Source organism: Oncorhynchus mykiss, chromosome 6 (genome assembly GCF_057628025.1).
Source record: "Oncorhynchus mykiss isolate SJ-2025 chromosome 6, ASM5762802v1, whole genome shotgun sequence".
Classification (NCBI taxonomy): domain Eukaryota; kingdom Metazoa; phylum Chordata; class Actinopteri; order Salmoniformes; family Salmonidae; genus Oncorhynchus; species Oncorhynchus mykiss.
This window is the reverse complement of record NC_143027.1, coordinates 64,041,831-64,058,626: the sequence shown is the minus strand read 5'-3', so window position 1 is coordinate 64,058,626 and position 16,796 is coordinate 64,041,831. Positions and strand designations below refer to the sequence as shown.

Sequence of the window (16,796 nt, the reverse complement as noted above, 5' to 3'; positions counted from 1 at the left end):
ACAATATAACCAAATATTCACTTCCAGCCTGCCTGATGTAAGAGTATAGGCAGAGAGGGACTTGGTTGGATGGCTGTACTCGTGGCCCTGTCGCGGGTTGGGGTGAGTCTAGGTTCACTGAAGGTGGAGGTGAGCAGGTGACTGTTAGAAGGTGACTGAGTACACATGCAACCCTAATGCCCTTTCATACCCTCACCACCACTGTCAAATGACCCGGGACAAAAATATTAATCATCAAAACAGTTTGTTGACACATCCTTTCCCCACTGTCTGCTCTTACCTGTGTCCCTGAATAATTAATCTGTCCCCTCGTCTATCTGTGCATCTTTCATCACCCTCCCCACCGCCCGCCTGGTCTCCTGCCTGCCCGCCCGCAGCTGACGCCTGCATCTGAACACTATTGACAATGACAGTGGTGGCAGTCATCCATGCGGAGCCAGGTGGCAGGCGGAGTGTGACTGCTACCACAAGGTTACAGCAGCATATAAATAGTTAGAGAGAGAGGAGGTTTGGATCGCTCTCTCTCTCTCTCTCTGGGTGGAAGGAAATGTCTGGCTGAAGTTCCAGACCCATGGTCCTGCAGTCAGTCACCAATTGTACACCTATCTCTATCAACTGATCTGAGGTGGGTTTCTCAAAACGTTTGTGCACTAAGATCGATTGCCTACCAATAGATTTCAGATGATTTTAGTGCTTCAGAGGTTTTGGGAAACTCACCCCTGCCTTCTAAGATCCTACTTAGATTAAATATGCACACAGGCTAGTCAAGAATATAAATTAGGTAATGAATGACATTTAAGATTGCGGATTCTGGGAATAATGTTGCGTTCATAACCAACTGTGATAAATGACAGTTGTGAAGTCATAATTACTGAGTAGGGTGCATTCACGTGCTTGAGCTGGGAAATGCCATCAAACATGGAGGTCATTGAAAGGCTTGTGACTTTAAAAAATATTTTTGGTCCATAAAAAGCTGCTTTCACTTTCTAAATCAATAGGTTGGAGGCTGAAGATGCTGCCATGCTGCTGTCTTATTGACAAATGACGTCAGAGGTTACTAATAATCCCCAGTTGGAGGGGCGTTCAAGGGAATTTTACGAGATGTTGTGAACAACATTATAAAAAGGTACAACAGTATTGTTGGCCTGCTGAAATGTTACTGAAACATTGTAGAATAGTTAACCATATGGTGTTGTCAGGAGGGTGTGAAGCATTAGGATTCAGGTGCAAAATGGTGGTATACAGTCAGGTCCAGAATTATTGGCACCCTTGATGAAGCTGAGCAAAAAATACTGTGTAAAATAAATAACACATAATTATTGGGGCGCCTGTTTTCAGTACACCAGCACCCTACCCTTGTGAGGATAACAACACAGAGCCACACAAGAATCGTTAGAAGGTAAGCGGTTCGTCTACATAGAAGATCATAGGAAATCCCAGGACAAATTGTCTATAATACTGTAATACGCTCATGTAGATGCTGTCACAAACTCCAAACTCTACACAGCTGTCACTGACTAGTTGGAGATCATTTTAAGCTCGGCGGACCTGATTTGTTTATTGACATTTTTCAATTTAACTCATGAATGCAACTGTTTATGTCAAATAGTTTTGTGTTCTGCTTGTAGCCCCTAAAATAAAAGATTATTCTTCACTCAAAAAGGGACCAATGGAGTTAAGGTCAATGGCATCATGAACTTTACAAAGTATTAGGACATTTTATACAAAAACCTGGTTGCCTCTGCCAGGAGGCAGTTAGCCACAAGTGGATCTTCCAGCAAGACAATAACCCCAAGCATGAATCAAAATCACAAAGAAATGGTTAATTGACCAAAATATCAACATTTTGCAATGGCCATCTCAGTCTCCTGAAGAACCCCATTGAAAACCTGAGGTTTGAATTGAAGAAAGCAGCCCATAAGAACAGATGAAGGATATCAAGGATCTGGAAAGATTCAGTAAGGAGGATTGGTCTAAGATCCCTCCCAATGTCTTCTCCAATCTCATAAAACATTTAAGACTCAGTGTCCTTATCCTCGCAAGGGGGAGGGTGCTAGAGTATTGAAAAAAGGGGTGGCAATAATTTTGACCTCTATTTTTATTTCTTGAAATTACTTTATTAACAAAATCCTGGGTGTAAGCCCACCTCTTTCTGTTTATTTTTCTTTACATACCAATTTTATTAGTTCAAAATCCTGTGTGATCAATATGATAATTTTTCTGTATGTATTTCTTAACTTTGTATTATTTAATGTGGCAGCCTATGAGTACATATGGTATAAAGTGTGTAAATTGACATGAATACTGTACCTGTAACCCCCCCAACAACAAAAAAATAACAAAGCAAAAAGAACATTAAAAAAAGGAAGTACGATTTGAAGTGTCTGTCCTATATCTGAGAGATTTAAAAAAGCTTTTTGTATATTTTTTTGGGCGTGGAATGACCCATATACCGTTGCCGTGGAAATGCCCTATCCTGTTCATCCAATTGTTTGGCCGCCATGTGCGTGCTTCGTAAGGGGCTCAACTTCCGATGGAGGAGTCACATTAGTTTGTAGCCCAAACCGTTCAGACACTGCAGACAGAAGTTGGCACATCGGCAGAACCAACTTCAGACGAGTCCCGTGAAGCTTGTGGGGGTCCTAGAGCAAAACGGAGAATACCATCACGTTTGTAACAGTCTCAACTTTCAAGCCGAAACCGTTCAGACTCTGCATAAGTTTTTGTGAGAAGACCGATTTTCGGGATGTGTCCTGGTCTGGCGAAAAGCGGTGTAGCCCTGCCACCTTCCACCATGGAAGCGGAAGGCTGACATTGGCGAATGGGGTGGATTGAGACGCAGCTCATGCAAAAAAAGATATCTCTAGCTTAAACAGGCAGAGTTTGATGTGGATTTTTTTATTATGCTAATTTGATTTCCATGCTGACCAACTCTAGGGGGTTGAAAATGAGCACCTGAACATGTTAAAAGCCCTAAACAGGTATTTAATCAATTAACAATTCCCTTCACAATGAATACTTATCAATAGTTGTCATATTAATGACCAATACATAATACATTACAACATACAGCTGAAGTCGGAAATGTACATACACCTTAGCCAAATACATTTAAACTAAATTTTTCACAATTCCTGACACTTAATCCTAGTAAAAGTTCCCTGTCTTAGGTCAGTTAGGATCACCACTTTATTTTCAGAATGTGAAATGTCAGAATAATAGTAGAGAGAATGATTTATTTCAGCTTTTATTTCTTTCATCACATTCCCAGTGGGTCAGAAGTTTACATACACTCAATTAGTATTTGGTGGCATTACCTTTAAATTGTTTAACTTGGGTCAAACGTTATGGGTAACCTTCCACAAGCTTCCCACAATAACTTGGGTGAATTTTGGCCCATTCCTCCTGACAGAGCTGGTGTAACTGAGTCAGGTTTGTAGGCCTCCTTGCTCGCACACGCTTTTTCAGTTCTGCCCACACATTTTCTATAGGATTGAGGTCAGTGCGTTGTGATGGCCACTCCAATACCTTGACTTTGTTGTCCTTAAGCCATTTTGCTACAACTTTGGAAGTATGCTTGGGGTCATTGTCCATTTGGAAGACCCATTTGCGACCAAGCTTTAACTTCCTGACTGATGTCTTGAGATGTTGCTTCAATATATCCACATAATTCTCCTATCTCATGAAGCCATCTATTTTGTGACGTGCACCAGTCCCTCCTGTAGCAAAGCACCATCACAACATGATGCTGCCATCCCCATGCTTCATGGTTGGGATGGTGTTCTTCGGCTTGCAAGCCTCCCCCTTATTCCTCCAAACATAACGATGGTCATTATGGCCAAACAGTTCTATTTTTATTTCATCAGACTAGAGGACATTTCTCCAAAAAGTACGATCTTTGTCCCTATGTGCAGTTGCAAACCGTAGTCTGGCTTTTTTTATGGCGGTTTGGAGCAGTGGCTTCTTCCTTGCTGAGTGGCCTTTCAGGTTATGTCGATATAGGACTCGTTTTACTGTGGATATAGATACTTTTGTACCTGTTTCCTCCAGAATCTTCACTAGGTCCTTTGCTGTTGTTCTGGGATTGATTTGCACTTTTCGCACCAAAGTACATTCATCTCTAGGAGACAGAACGCGTCTCCTTCCTGAGCGATATGGCGGCTGCGTGGTTCCATGGTGTTTATACTTGAGTACTATTGTTTGTACAGATGAACATGGTACCTTCAGGCGTTTGGAAATTGCTCCCAAGGATAAACCAGATTTGTGGAGGTCTACAATTGTTTTTCTGAGGTCTTGGCTGATTTCTTTTGATTTTCCCATGATGTCAAGCAGAGAGGCATTGGGTTTGAAGGTAGGCCTTGAACTACATCCGCAGGTACACCTCCAATTGACTCAAATTATGTAAATTAGCCTATCAGAAGCTTCTAAAGCCATGACATAATTTTCTGGAATTTTCCAAGCTGTTTAAAAGCACAGTCAACTTAGTGTATGGGAACTTCTGACCCACTGGAATTGTGATACAGTGAATTATAAGTGAAATAATCTGTCTGTAAACAATTGTTGGAAAAATTACTTGTGTCATGCATAAAGTAGATGTCCTAACCGACTTGCCAAAACTATAGTTTCTTAACAAGAAATGTGTGGTGTGGTTGAGAAACAAGTTTTAATGGCTCCAACCTAAGTGTATGTAAACTTCCGACTTCAACTGTATCAGGACACAATATATTCTGTATAATAAGTGCAATACATATTCGTCTACAAACATTTTTGTAAAAGCAATATGCTGAGTTTGGCACCAAATGAGAGGACATGAGTGGAGTGGAATGTCTCACTTAAAGGGCACTCCAGTGTGATTCATCAAAAACATTCATAAAACCGGAAAATAACCAGACAATGCATGCCCTGTCAGGTAGGCCTATAACAGAATTGCCAGAACTGATCAAATGAATCAAATGCCTGATTGAAAGGTTTTTAAAGGTTTGAGGCTGCAGATGCTTGGTTGCCTGCTGTTAAAGCTTTTGATATGACGTTGGGCTTCTCAGAACAATCACATTATAGGCTCATTCTAAACTGGGTCGACGCATGATACCCAATCATAGCAAAGCAGTTATTAATAGTTTGGCCAAAACCACGTGAATACTGTAGGTTCCTCAGTGTGTCACAACGAACCATAATGTAATAGGGATCTAGCTGCCCTGAGCGTTTCCCTGGTACAGCCGACGGAGAGAAAAATTGGTCTCTTGAGAAGTAGGTCACCTACTGTATTAATTTGGGTTGCTATTCATACTTTTAGACACATTCATAACCTACATGTCTCCAATTTCTTATTGGGTATTTGTGCCCTTTCAGTGCAGTGACATTCAACCTTGCAGACATTTCACTGGAAGTCCAATGAAAAAGGTTTTGTCAGCGTATGTACAATATGCTCAGAGACAATCAAGTAATGTAGCTATTCTATTCCTGGGGCTTGCTTGTGCACTTCAAATGGATGCCATTTTTCACACCATTAACTACAGCCCACTGGTTTTATTCACAGCTCAAAGATAGGCCAAAAACAATCCTAAAAACGCCCACAAGCACAATTGCAACAATTGATATAAGCTGTTTCAACCGGTCTGTCGCCAGCCTGTACAGCAGGAGGAACCATTATCTCTCTCTCCCTCCCCTCTCTCTCCTTTATCCTCCCCTGGAGGAAGGGGAAGGGTTGCAGCTTCACATTATGTACAAAGATGCATAGCAAGCCCCCTCAATCCTCTACCTCATGTAATGGTATCTAGTCACAGATAGCTGGCGTTGTAGAAAAGATACGTGGCTTACCAGGTTGATTTGGTATGATGACTGCTTTGATATAAGGGCCAATTTTGTACCTCGCCTGGGCTCTAACCAGGAACTTTCATTATCATCTATGCTGAGTGCAAGGTCCACAGAGAAGGAGAGTTCAAAGGGCCTGCTAATCCACTGGGTTTTACAGGCATGCTGGGCTGGTCAACACACTGGCCCTGCATCTTAAAGTAGCTGTAGCTCCACAGCGGTGCTTGGTAAAAGAGGCTCAGGGGAAAGGTATGCCAGCCTGGTGCAGTTTTCTTTTCTCTCTCCTCTCCACAGCTCCCTCTCAAGGTTAGAAGCCACTAAAGCTTTAACTCTTTAAGTGCCACTGCTAAAGTGTCTCTCTGTTTTATTATAGGAGTGTTACGGGTCATTCTGAGGAGGAACTAGCCTGGCTGGTGGTCCCTGAGGTCCATCCAAAGGTCACTTCCAGGTCACGTGACACTGAGGGGGGGGGGGGGGGGTGTTGCTGACTGAAGTCAATACAGATGAAATTGAAGTGGCTCTGTCGTGTTGTTCATGTGTGGAATTTAAGGATAATTTAATTTCAGCACACAAAGGAGGTCAAACAAGGAGGAACAAATTGACCTAGTATTGCATCCCTGCTGTTTTATCTCTGGTTGGACGTGAAGCTATAGGAAACCCTTTGGCCCAGTTGTGGCAGGTTTAATGATCCTATTCCCTCTCAGAGGTGACGGTAAGCCTTCAGGATTGCCCAGTGAACTCCACGTGCCCGCAGGCCCCTTAGCTTGGCCAAATCCTGCTGTTAATCTGCAGTAAATTGCCTCGCTAGTCGCTACCAGGGTGCTGGGCTGGGGCACCCTCACTGGAGAGCACTAGAGCAGGCCAGGGTAGACTGGGCAGTCAACCTACAGTAGGGAAGTGGCAGGGAAATGGAAACAGTTGCTTTCTGGGAAACGGTCCACCAGGGCACAGAGACTGATTGTAATTTGTGATAAGTGGGCTCAGGTAAACTAAAGGAAACCTGCATCACCACCTGCAGCGCTAACACATGATCAGTTTGTGGCCACAGGGGCATCTTTTTAACATATACACTGTATATTTTATTTTTTATTCAACAAAGACCTTTCCAATTAAGGCACCTGTTCTCACACGGAACATCTTTTTTTCCAGACCTGAGAGGTTGGGTTGGTGCACCAATTTACAATTGTCATAATTGTGCTGCTAGGCAAGGAGTGTCACTGTGACTGCACACCTAGTGTCCAACCTTTGACACTACAGCTGTCAGGTGGCCTCGTCCCTGACTGGCCTGCAATGGTGGCACCGTCGCTGCAAACATAGGAGAGGAAAGAAGTCCCATGCAGAAACTGCATCCTTTGATTTGGATTTAGGGCCCTCCTGTGACTACCTGACCAAATTTGAGCGGTGCTGAGCTCTGTGGCAGTTAGCCGAGTGTGCCGACTCCCTTGCCGTCCCCCACCGTGGTGCTGGGGCCCAGTCCAGACTGGATCAGGACGGAGGCTCAGTGGCTCTCTGACTGATCATCAGCCAGCTGTTTATGTGTTGTATTCCTCCCACCACATCATACTGGGCGCAAACAATGCACCGTTTATAGTACGCCACAAAACATAAAAGTGCTCCCCTGGAAACTGCTTTCTAATCAGATCATTTTCCTTTGTCCGTTTTCATTTTTGCAATGATCCCTTGATTGTTAATAATGAATCAGAGGGGCCCCTAGCTGCTCGGGGATCATTGAGCCACAGTGAGAATTGGTAGCTTCTTTCACCAGCCTGTATAATGCAATATTCATATTCAGACCCAGTGCATGTGAATGGGCATAGTCCAATATAGCCCAGCTTAGCTTAACTGTCCATTTGTTAGAGAAACAGACACAGCTTGGGGGAGAAGATGGATAGTGACGCTGCTGATGCAATCATGCCTCGTCTCTGGAACAAACTGGAACTGCACAGTAACAGCCAATCTCCACAGCCACGCTTATGAAATGGATCTGCTGTTAGGCGAGCTAGCTACCCTACCATGGACCCTCTGCTTATCGCTGATAGAGACGGCTGTCCTGCTCTCCCAGATCAATGATTTGGCAGTCATACTCAGAGTTCTTGGAAATGGTGCACACTGCTCTGCCAGTGATAATTGCTCCCGGTCTTTCTTTCTTCACCCCTCTCATTAGCTACGTTAATTCTCGCTACTGGTTTTCATGGCCGCCCTATTTGCATTTTCCTCTCACTGACTTCCATCCTCTGCTCTTCGTATGATTCTACATAATGACTAGTTCCACATAATAACAGTTCCCTATTCCCTTTTGGTTCCATCTAAAGACGTGCCTACCACTCGTCTCTCTCTGTACTGCAGCGTGGCTGCTCTTCCCCTCCACTCTCCAATTTTTCTGTCCTTACCGCCTCATTTAATGCTTTCAATTTACCAGTCTTGTATCTCTCTAATGCCCAATATGGATGTTTTCTTACATTTGCTATTCCTCAGCTATTTGAAATAGCTTTTTGTTCTTTGGGATTCAGTTTTAGCAAAAATTATATTTCATACTGAAAATAGCAGAGGATGCTGTGATTTTCATTTGGTTCCATTTTTTTTGTCTGTCAGAGATTGTAAGGATAATGTTGACATGATTTTAAACATTCCTCTACAGCTGCCATTGCTGTTGATGTGTGGAGAGTATATTATCAGTGTATTTCGTTTTGGAGACTTCATTTAGATTCTGTTTTATTCTTTCTGTGAAATTGCATAATGGGATTCAAAAATGTGACACAATTGAATGGTAATGCTGGAAACATCACATCTTGAAGCGCGGCGAGTATATAGCCGCTGTAATACATTTCTCAATGGGATGTAAATAAGATCAATGGCATCTCTCTATGTGATTGCGCTGCCTTCTAAACTGACAGTTGTTATGATGACTTCTTCTCTACGGCTTGGTTTCGCTTTATGCATAGTATGTAACGTTGTTGTATCATGCCTCCATCTCCTCTCCTGTCGTCACACCTCCAGCACAGACCAATGGCTGAAGTGAGATGAGGAAAGGCTGTGGGTCTAGCTATACTATAATTGCCAGTTTTAGATCCACTTCCAAAAACAATCCCTGTTGGCTCTGCCATGGTGCCGCTACCTTAACCCCCTTCTTCTAAACTCTGTGAAGGCATGGGGTGACTGTACGTTAGCCTCCCCTGCTCTGGCCATGGAGCATGTCTGAGTTAACTCACATACTGAATGCAGGTCTGGGCCCAGGGCCACATACTGTCCTGGTCCTGTATGACCAGGGTTCAGGCCTGGCTGTGGAGACAGTCACTTATGAGCTGTTGGTACAGTATGTGGACTGACAGGAGCTCTGATGGCTATAACCCTGAGAGCTCTGAAATCAGCCCAGCTCCCTACGGACCTCTAGAGATAATCCGATCTTTACATCTACTGCCATAAGCCATCAAGCTTCTCCAAACACCATCCTCCAACATGGAGTGATGATCCACCACCCAGTCAGTCCAGTTCACTTTCACTCACCATGTCACCCTGACTTTCGTTATTTATTCATTTTTTTTAACAGATCCAGTAATTCATAATTTATTTATGTGACAGATGTTATCTATTATGTTATTCATTTTATGTGGCCAAGAATGAGAGATTTTCCAGAACATTAGGCAGCCATGCATCTGCCGGTACATTGAGCACTAATACATTTTTTAAAACTTTTTTAACGTTTTGCTTTTAATACAGTCCACAATGGAATAAATTAGCAAATGACAAAATATTGATACTACCGCCACTACTGGTGTTGTGGCTAATGCAATCTCTTGCTACCAATTTCAAAATGTCTCATTGTGTTCCCTTCAGAACGGATGATACATCGGCTGCTGTATTGAAGCCTTTTCGGGGCTCTGAAATAAGAACCGTAATACTGTATATGTTAGTGCTGGCAGAGCTAGACAGAGCTAGCTAGTGTTTTTGTTTATAAATAGCTCCAGCCAGCATTATTCCATTTGCAGGCGTCCCATAATCATCAATCACTAGAGCACCCGTTGTGTTTTTCTGGGCTCAGAGGGAAGCGTGAGCTGTGTGTGAGCGGTGCGGAGCGGGATGTGTGCCGTGCCTTTGCACCTCTCCCCATGTGAGTACATGAAGGAGGGAGAGGTGAGGTGAGTGGGCGAAAGACTGGGGAAGTCAGTGGAAGGTGGTGGTGATGGAGTGAGTTATGACCCCTCGCCCTCCCACCCTCCCCTTGGTCTGGTCGGACTCTATCCTCCACTGGGTCTCCAGGTCACTGGGTGTGCCCCCGGCCCCCCGCTCCTGGCCCCCTGATCAGATGGAGGTTGGGAGGCAGCTGATAACAGACAGGGTGGGGTTGGAGTGGGGATGTGTCAGGGAGCCAATATTTAGTCTTGAGAGAGAGAGAGATAGAGAGATGGGGAGGGAGAGGGAGGGAGAGAGGGAGAGGGGGTTGGACATCCTATGGAGGAGGGGTTTAATAAGAACCCTTCGCTCTTTTTCCTTTTTTGACGAGATTTACAGGAACCTATTGAACCTACTGTACCAGTCCCAGTGATGGGCTGGTACAGATTAATTTAATTTACACGTGTATGCATGTTTCACACACAGGTACATACACACGGACACGCGCAAAAATATACACACACATACACACACATCTACCCTGCATTCTAATATTAATGGATTTGAAATCGAAAGTACAGTAGGCATTCCATAGAGACCCACACACTGTCATCCACTACATGTTCCACACACATATTCTTCCTGTTTGTTCATCCCTTTTTGATGCAGACACGCACTGATCTTTTCATCGCGTTACCATGGCAGTTGTGAAAATACAGTAGAAACCCAGCTGACAACAACATGGTTACATAACTAGTGCAGTGCCAAGTCCTGTGTCTTACCTAAGCACACCTCTTCTCTCCCCTGTGTTTCTGTTGCAGCCCTATTCCTGGCTCTGCCCTGCTTCTTCTGCAGCCACTATTTAAAGAGGGTTTCATAGGACGCCGAGTACATCTCAACGACATGTATTGTTGTGTACTTGATGATATTGGAATTAGCCCTTGTATGCCAAAAGGAAGATGGTATTTCTAATTACGGAAGCAGAAACCGACGTTCTCCTGCCACCTGCACCAAAGCCAAAGTGATGTCATCTTCAAATCCTAATTAAAAGCATCTCTATTCCGTGAAATGCATTCTATACACTTCATTCAATGCAATCCTCTCAAGGAGTAACTCCCCCATCTACCTTACTCCTCCAACCCCCCACCACCACCCCCGGAACCTTGTCTCCAGTAAGGTGAGACAGTGGCGCATGCTGCCCGCTATAGTGCCTCACCTCCCGGAGTTCCTTGGCCACATCCTTGAGCTCTTTGAGAATGCCGTCCAGCTGGTTGATCACCATCTTCATGTGGCTGCGGATCCGTTCTCTGGGGGTCTGGCTGGGGGTCTCAGAGGTGTCCCGGGCCGGAGCTCTGCTGAGGGACATCCTTCACAGGGCGACTTGGGGCCAGGGGCTGGCGGGCTGAGGCTGAGGGCAGGGGCGGGGGGGAGCCGAGTCGGGGTCCATGTCTCTGGCCGCAAGGAGCCTCAGTGCTACTGATCCGAACAGGGGCCCCGGCCACGCAGGGAGACCTCAACATCTTAAAAGCCCCTGGACAGCCAAAAGACCTTGCCTGGCCTGAGCGCTCAACCCCCTTGCGTTACCCTCCTCCATCCATGACTCCAGGATGGATCGTACCAAAAATGAAGCCAAAAGAAACATGAAAAAACTCAAGTTAAATCCACGGAACAGGAGGAAAAAGAGAAGAACAGGAGCTAAGATGGTGTGTGTGAAAACACCTTATATAATAGTGTTGAGCCAGAGAGCCTACTCATCTCATGTGTCAGTGTATACGTTTGCATCGGTCTCTGAGGAGGATATTTATTTAGATCGTCTGTATGAGGAAGTTGCTCTTTTCCCCTCCCACTCACCTCCCTTTACAATCTTATTTAGCGGGTACGATGCAGTGACTTGGTGTCAGCCAGGTTACTGTAAAAGAGTGCATCCCAGGTTGTCAAGCTGAACAAGGGGTACATGTTCAACCTCCCCTGTAGATCAGAATATCCAAGCGTAACAGAAAAGTAGAACTCCCAGCAGTTGCTATTTTTTTGATAATGATCTTGGTCTACATTATTGGTAGGCAGTAGGGACAAGCTTCGCCTTCTACATATACTCCCTCAGTTTGGCTTCTGTCTTTTTTAGGGAGAGAGGAGGACAAATCCTTTTGAAAACAAGAGATATTCCTCCTGTGTCCTCTGCTGTGCAGTGTTCCTTTTCTCTCAGAAGTGACAGGAGAATAAACTAATCTTGAAGGAATAAAGAAATAGCCCACATCAAAAGCAACTTCTGCACACATCCATTTCATGCTCAGATGATGACCGACATGTGTTGTTCATTTCTCGTCAAAGAGAGGAGGAAGGAAGGTAGGAGGAGGGTGAGAGTCTCTCTGTGCTTGTTTGTGTGTGTGTGAAGAATGTCCAATATTTTCTTCAGTGGCAGGGCTTATTCCAGTTGGCAGGAATGAGTATAAACGGATGTCTTAGCGAGTAAAATGTGACTAATTAATAGAATGTGCAGGGGAAGAATGACAAACCAACATGGTGATGAACAGGAGGAGGTGGAAGAGGAGGGTCCTTCCCCTGGTGTTAGGGTGACTTGCGTGTCCTTCGTGCCCTTGCAGTGCCCCTTGTCCTGCTCTTTCAGATCCGACTGTTGGTCCACTCTGGTCTGCAGGGTTGCGCCCAGAAACCAGACACCAGAGAAGATAGGAAGAGACAATTCACTTCTCTCTTATTCTCCCTGAGTTGTTGCTAAGGGAATCCAGTAGTCTGCCTGGTTGTGCTGCTGATTGATTCATTATATTTCCTTATTCTGTTTATCTGTGTATTTCTCCTTCTGTGAACAGTTTTCAAAAAGGCAGAAAGCCCTGCGCCATCTCCATCCAGCAGTAAGAGGTAAATCCCAGTAGCGCGTCCCCAGGGACAGCCGGAGCCCAGGCACAGGCAGGGGGGTGAGACACACACTGAATCCAGGCTGATGCTACTGCCAGAGGGCAAGCTGGCCAATCATCTTGACACCTGGAGAGACAGAAAGGAAAGCAGTTGTTTTTTTCTTCCTCTCTCTCTTTTTCTGTCTCGTTCCCTCTCTCTTTTCTCCTCTCTAGACTCAGCAGCACTGCAAATAGAACACAACAGCAATAGAGCAAGGAAGAGAGAAGAGAGAGGAAGAGGGAGGAAGGCAGGGAGATAGACATGAATTAACTGCGGTGCTGGAACTTGACGATTTTTTTAGCTGCTGTGAAAATGCACATCTAGTCTCAGCAGGACTCTCCCACTTTCCTCTCTTTAACACACACACACACACACACACACACACACACACACACACACACACACACACACACACACACACACACACACACACACACACACACACACACACACACACACACACACACACACACTTACCACTTACCTACACACACACACACACACACACACACACACACACACACACACTTACCTTCACTCTACATCAGCAGCTGTAGCTGTGTCCAGGGCTTACAGTCTATGCTCCTCGGTGATACTGACTGATTAAATGCACAGGAGGATCATCCAAGCCACACACATCCTTCTAGTTCTCTTGCAGTCTCAATCTCTCTATCAAAACACACACTGACACCCTCCTCTCTCTCTCTTCCAGTCACACACTCACATGCACGCACACACGCATATTATACTCCCCCACTTGTTCTCTTTGTATCTTTCGCTCTCTCTACATCACTTACTGTCTTCCCAGAGAAAGCAGCTCCAGTCAGAGGGTGAAGAATTCATTCAGTGCCGTGTCTCAGCGGAAGGAAGGAGGGAGAGCATGTGGAGGATGGAGATGTGGAGGAAGAGGCGGGATGGAGGAGGAGGCAGGCTTGAGGAGGAGGCAGGAGGAGTCGGAAGAGGAGGTGGGCTGAACGGCCCTGACAGCAGCACTCTTAGACACCAGAGAGAGGAGGCGGCTGAAGAATAGGGACCAGCAGCAGAGTATAGATCCGGCTGCTGCTGCTACTGATGATGCTGAGGCTGAAACTGTTGCTGCTGTAGATGCTGATGCTACCGTTGCTCTAGTGACGATGCTGTGGAAAGGAAGAAGCCACCCGCCATCCTCATCAACCCTGCCGGCGTCGGGAAACAGCAGAAAGAGCTACTGCGTACAGAGCTGTGGAGAGGATCTGTATCAGTCAGAGCCCTGCTCCTAACGACACTCTCTCTCTCTCTCTCTCTCTCTCTCTCTCTCTCTCTCTCTCTCTCTCTCTCACTCTCTCTCCGTCCCGTCTCTCTGCCCCTGCGCCCTGAAGTGTCCTCGCTGACTGCCGGATGAAGGCAGGCTGATGCCAGGGTTTATCGTGGGGCTCAGGCTATTGCCAGCACAACTTGCTTTGCTGCTCCGCTCTGACTGTGTGGTGGGAGGAGGGGCCTGGCGTTTTAAAGACACAGCACTAGCTACGTAGCTACAGTGTCCTCTGCCTGGATCCCCTCTCCCCTCTCTCTTTCCCCTCTATGTATCACTCTATCTCTCTTTTCTCATGATGGACTCTTCCTCCACTCACAGACAACCGACCCTTCACTAAGGGAATGAGTGTCCAAAAATGTCTGGCTGTTGCATCATTAACACACAAAGCAGATTGGGGTTGTTATGACCTCATCAGAGAGGGACTGCATTAACTTCCCTCTCCCTACTCTCCTCATTAGGATGTTTTGATCATAGCATCTATCTAACCCCTCCAGAGGCAATTAACTTAATGTGAAATTTGTAACAAAAGCTCACTGTGTGTCTTTTAGCAAAGCAACAATGGCATGTTTTAGCGGCAGTTGTCAGCAGGTAGTGAATGTAGGTTTCCTGTGGGTAAGTGTGAGTAAGTGTGGGTAAGTGTGGGTAAGAGTGAGTAAGTGTGGGTAAGTGTGCTAAGAGGCCTTGGCATTCTTTTGCATAATTGCCATGGATCCAGGTCCAGATGAGTTTGTAGTGAGGACCAGTGTGGTTGGACTGCCAGGATCACAGACAGTGTACCACTTATTTGAAGGGCTAATTGGGAGGATTCTACAGTAGAACATGTATTCCCTTTGTACATTTGCTTTGATTAATAAAACATCCGGTTTGCATGTTCTCTTTCTCCTTTTGAAAACATCAGTGATAAATACCATGCCATATTGAAATATGTCTCTGTGTTCCTGTAATGGTACATCTCTTATATAAATTCTTCATTTACATATGGTTATCAAAGCATTGACTCACTCCTGCAGGTTCATGCTCTACAATATCCGTAGAGTACGACCCCACCTCACACAGGAAGCAGCGCAGGTCCTAATCCAGGCACACAGGTCCTCTCCCGTCTGGACTACTTCAACTCGCTGTTGGCTGGGCTCCACGCTTGTGCCATCAAATCCCTCCAACTTATCCAGAACGCTGCAGCCCGCCTGGTTCCGCTCCTCTGCTCATCCGTACACTCCACTGGCTTCCCGTCGATGTGTGCGTCCACTACAAGACAATGGTGCTTACCTACGGAACAGCAAGAGGAACTGCCCCTCCCTACCTTTAGGCTATGCTCAAACCCTACAGAGGTGACCTCTGTCACCTCAGGTCTCTTGGGAGGGCAGCTCCCACCCAGCCCAGTCCAAGCTCTTCTCTGTCATGGCACCCCAATGGTGGAAAACAGCTTCCCCCTGAAGCTAGTCCCTGCCCATCATCTGAAAACACATGAAACCTTACCTCCTTAAATAGTATCTTAAATAATCCTCCTCCTCACCCCGACCCCCCCCCCCCCCCACACACACACACACACACACTTAAACCATTAACCAGCAATTGCACTTGACCACACCTCCCCCCTCCTCCATTTCTAGCTCTCTCTTCTGATAGTTACAGTATTGAGGACAATTTTACTTTCTATGCCTGTGATATGTGATTGTCCCACCTAGCCATCTTAAGATGAATGACTAAAATGTAAACATTTCATTTATTGGCACCCTTGATAAAGGGAGAGCATTTTTTTTTAACAGGTAGGGGTCAAAATTGTTTTGAATACCTCACCTTGCGAGGAGAACGTCAATGAACCGTTTTCAGAAATATATTATGAGTTGGAGAACACATTGGGAGGGATCTTACACCATTCCTCCATACAGAATATTTCCAGATCCTTTATATCCTTCGTCTGTACTTATGGACTTCCCTCTTCAGTTCAAACCTCAGGTTTTCAATGGGTTTCAAGTCCGGAGACTGAGATTGCAAAACATTGCAAAATGTTGATTTATTTGGCCTATTAACCATTTTGATGTGTGCTTGTGGTTATTATCTTACTGGAAGATCCACTTGCTGCCAAGTTTCAGCCTCCCCACTCGGCACACACTGGTTGAATCAACGTTGTTTCCACGTCATTTCAATGAAATGACGTTGAACCAAAGTGGAATAGACGTTGAGTTGACGTCTGTGCCCAGTGGGTCCTGGCAGAGGCAGCTAGGTTTTTGACTAACATGTCCTGGTACTGGATAAAGTTCATGATGGTGTTGACCTTAACAAGGCCCCCAGGACCAGCGGAAGCAAAATAGCCCTATAGACTCAAAATATCCAGCACCATATTTTACAGTAGGTATGGGGTTCTTTTCTGCTTAAGCATTCTAATTTCAACATCAAACCCACCACTGTTGTGCGTGGCCAACGAGCTGTATTTTCATGTCGTCTGATAAATGTATTCGCGTGGAGTTTTCTAAACGGCATTGGCACTTGGATTGGAACCGGTGCTTTGGTCAAATTACATGAAAATAGAAAGTATAAAATAAATAATTCAAATTCCGAGCTCTTTTTAAAAACAACAGGTGTCCTTAAACATGTACAGTATTTGACTTCGATGGGTTTACTCTTAAACGCAATGTTTTTGATATTTTTTGTTTACATTGTTATTTTTTTT

The 16,796-nt window shown here is 45.1% G+C and overlaps 1 protein-coding gene across 1 annotated transcript in view; it reads right to left on the bottom strand.

The window, feature by feature from the left end:
- The window catches only part of insyn1 (inhibitory synaptic factor 1), a 58,023-nt gene extending 43,037 nt beyond the window's left edge, over positions 1-14,986 (bottom strand). Inside the window, exons 1-2 of the mRNA XM_021607209.3 lie at positions 13,629-14,986; positions 11,138-13,015 (exon numbers count right to left, since the gene is read on the bottom strand). Of these exons, the coding sequence (XP_021462884.1) occupies positions 11,138-11,287 (150 nt within the window). The 5' untranslated portion in view covers positions 11,288-13,015; positions 13,629-14,986. The remainder of the gene's footprint in view (positions 1-11,137; positions 13,016-13,628) is intronic.
- Between the last annotated feature and the right edge of the window lie 1,810 nt (positions 14,987-16,796).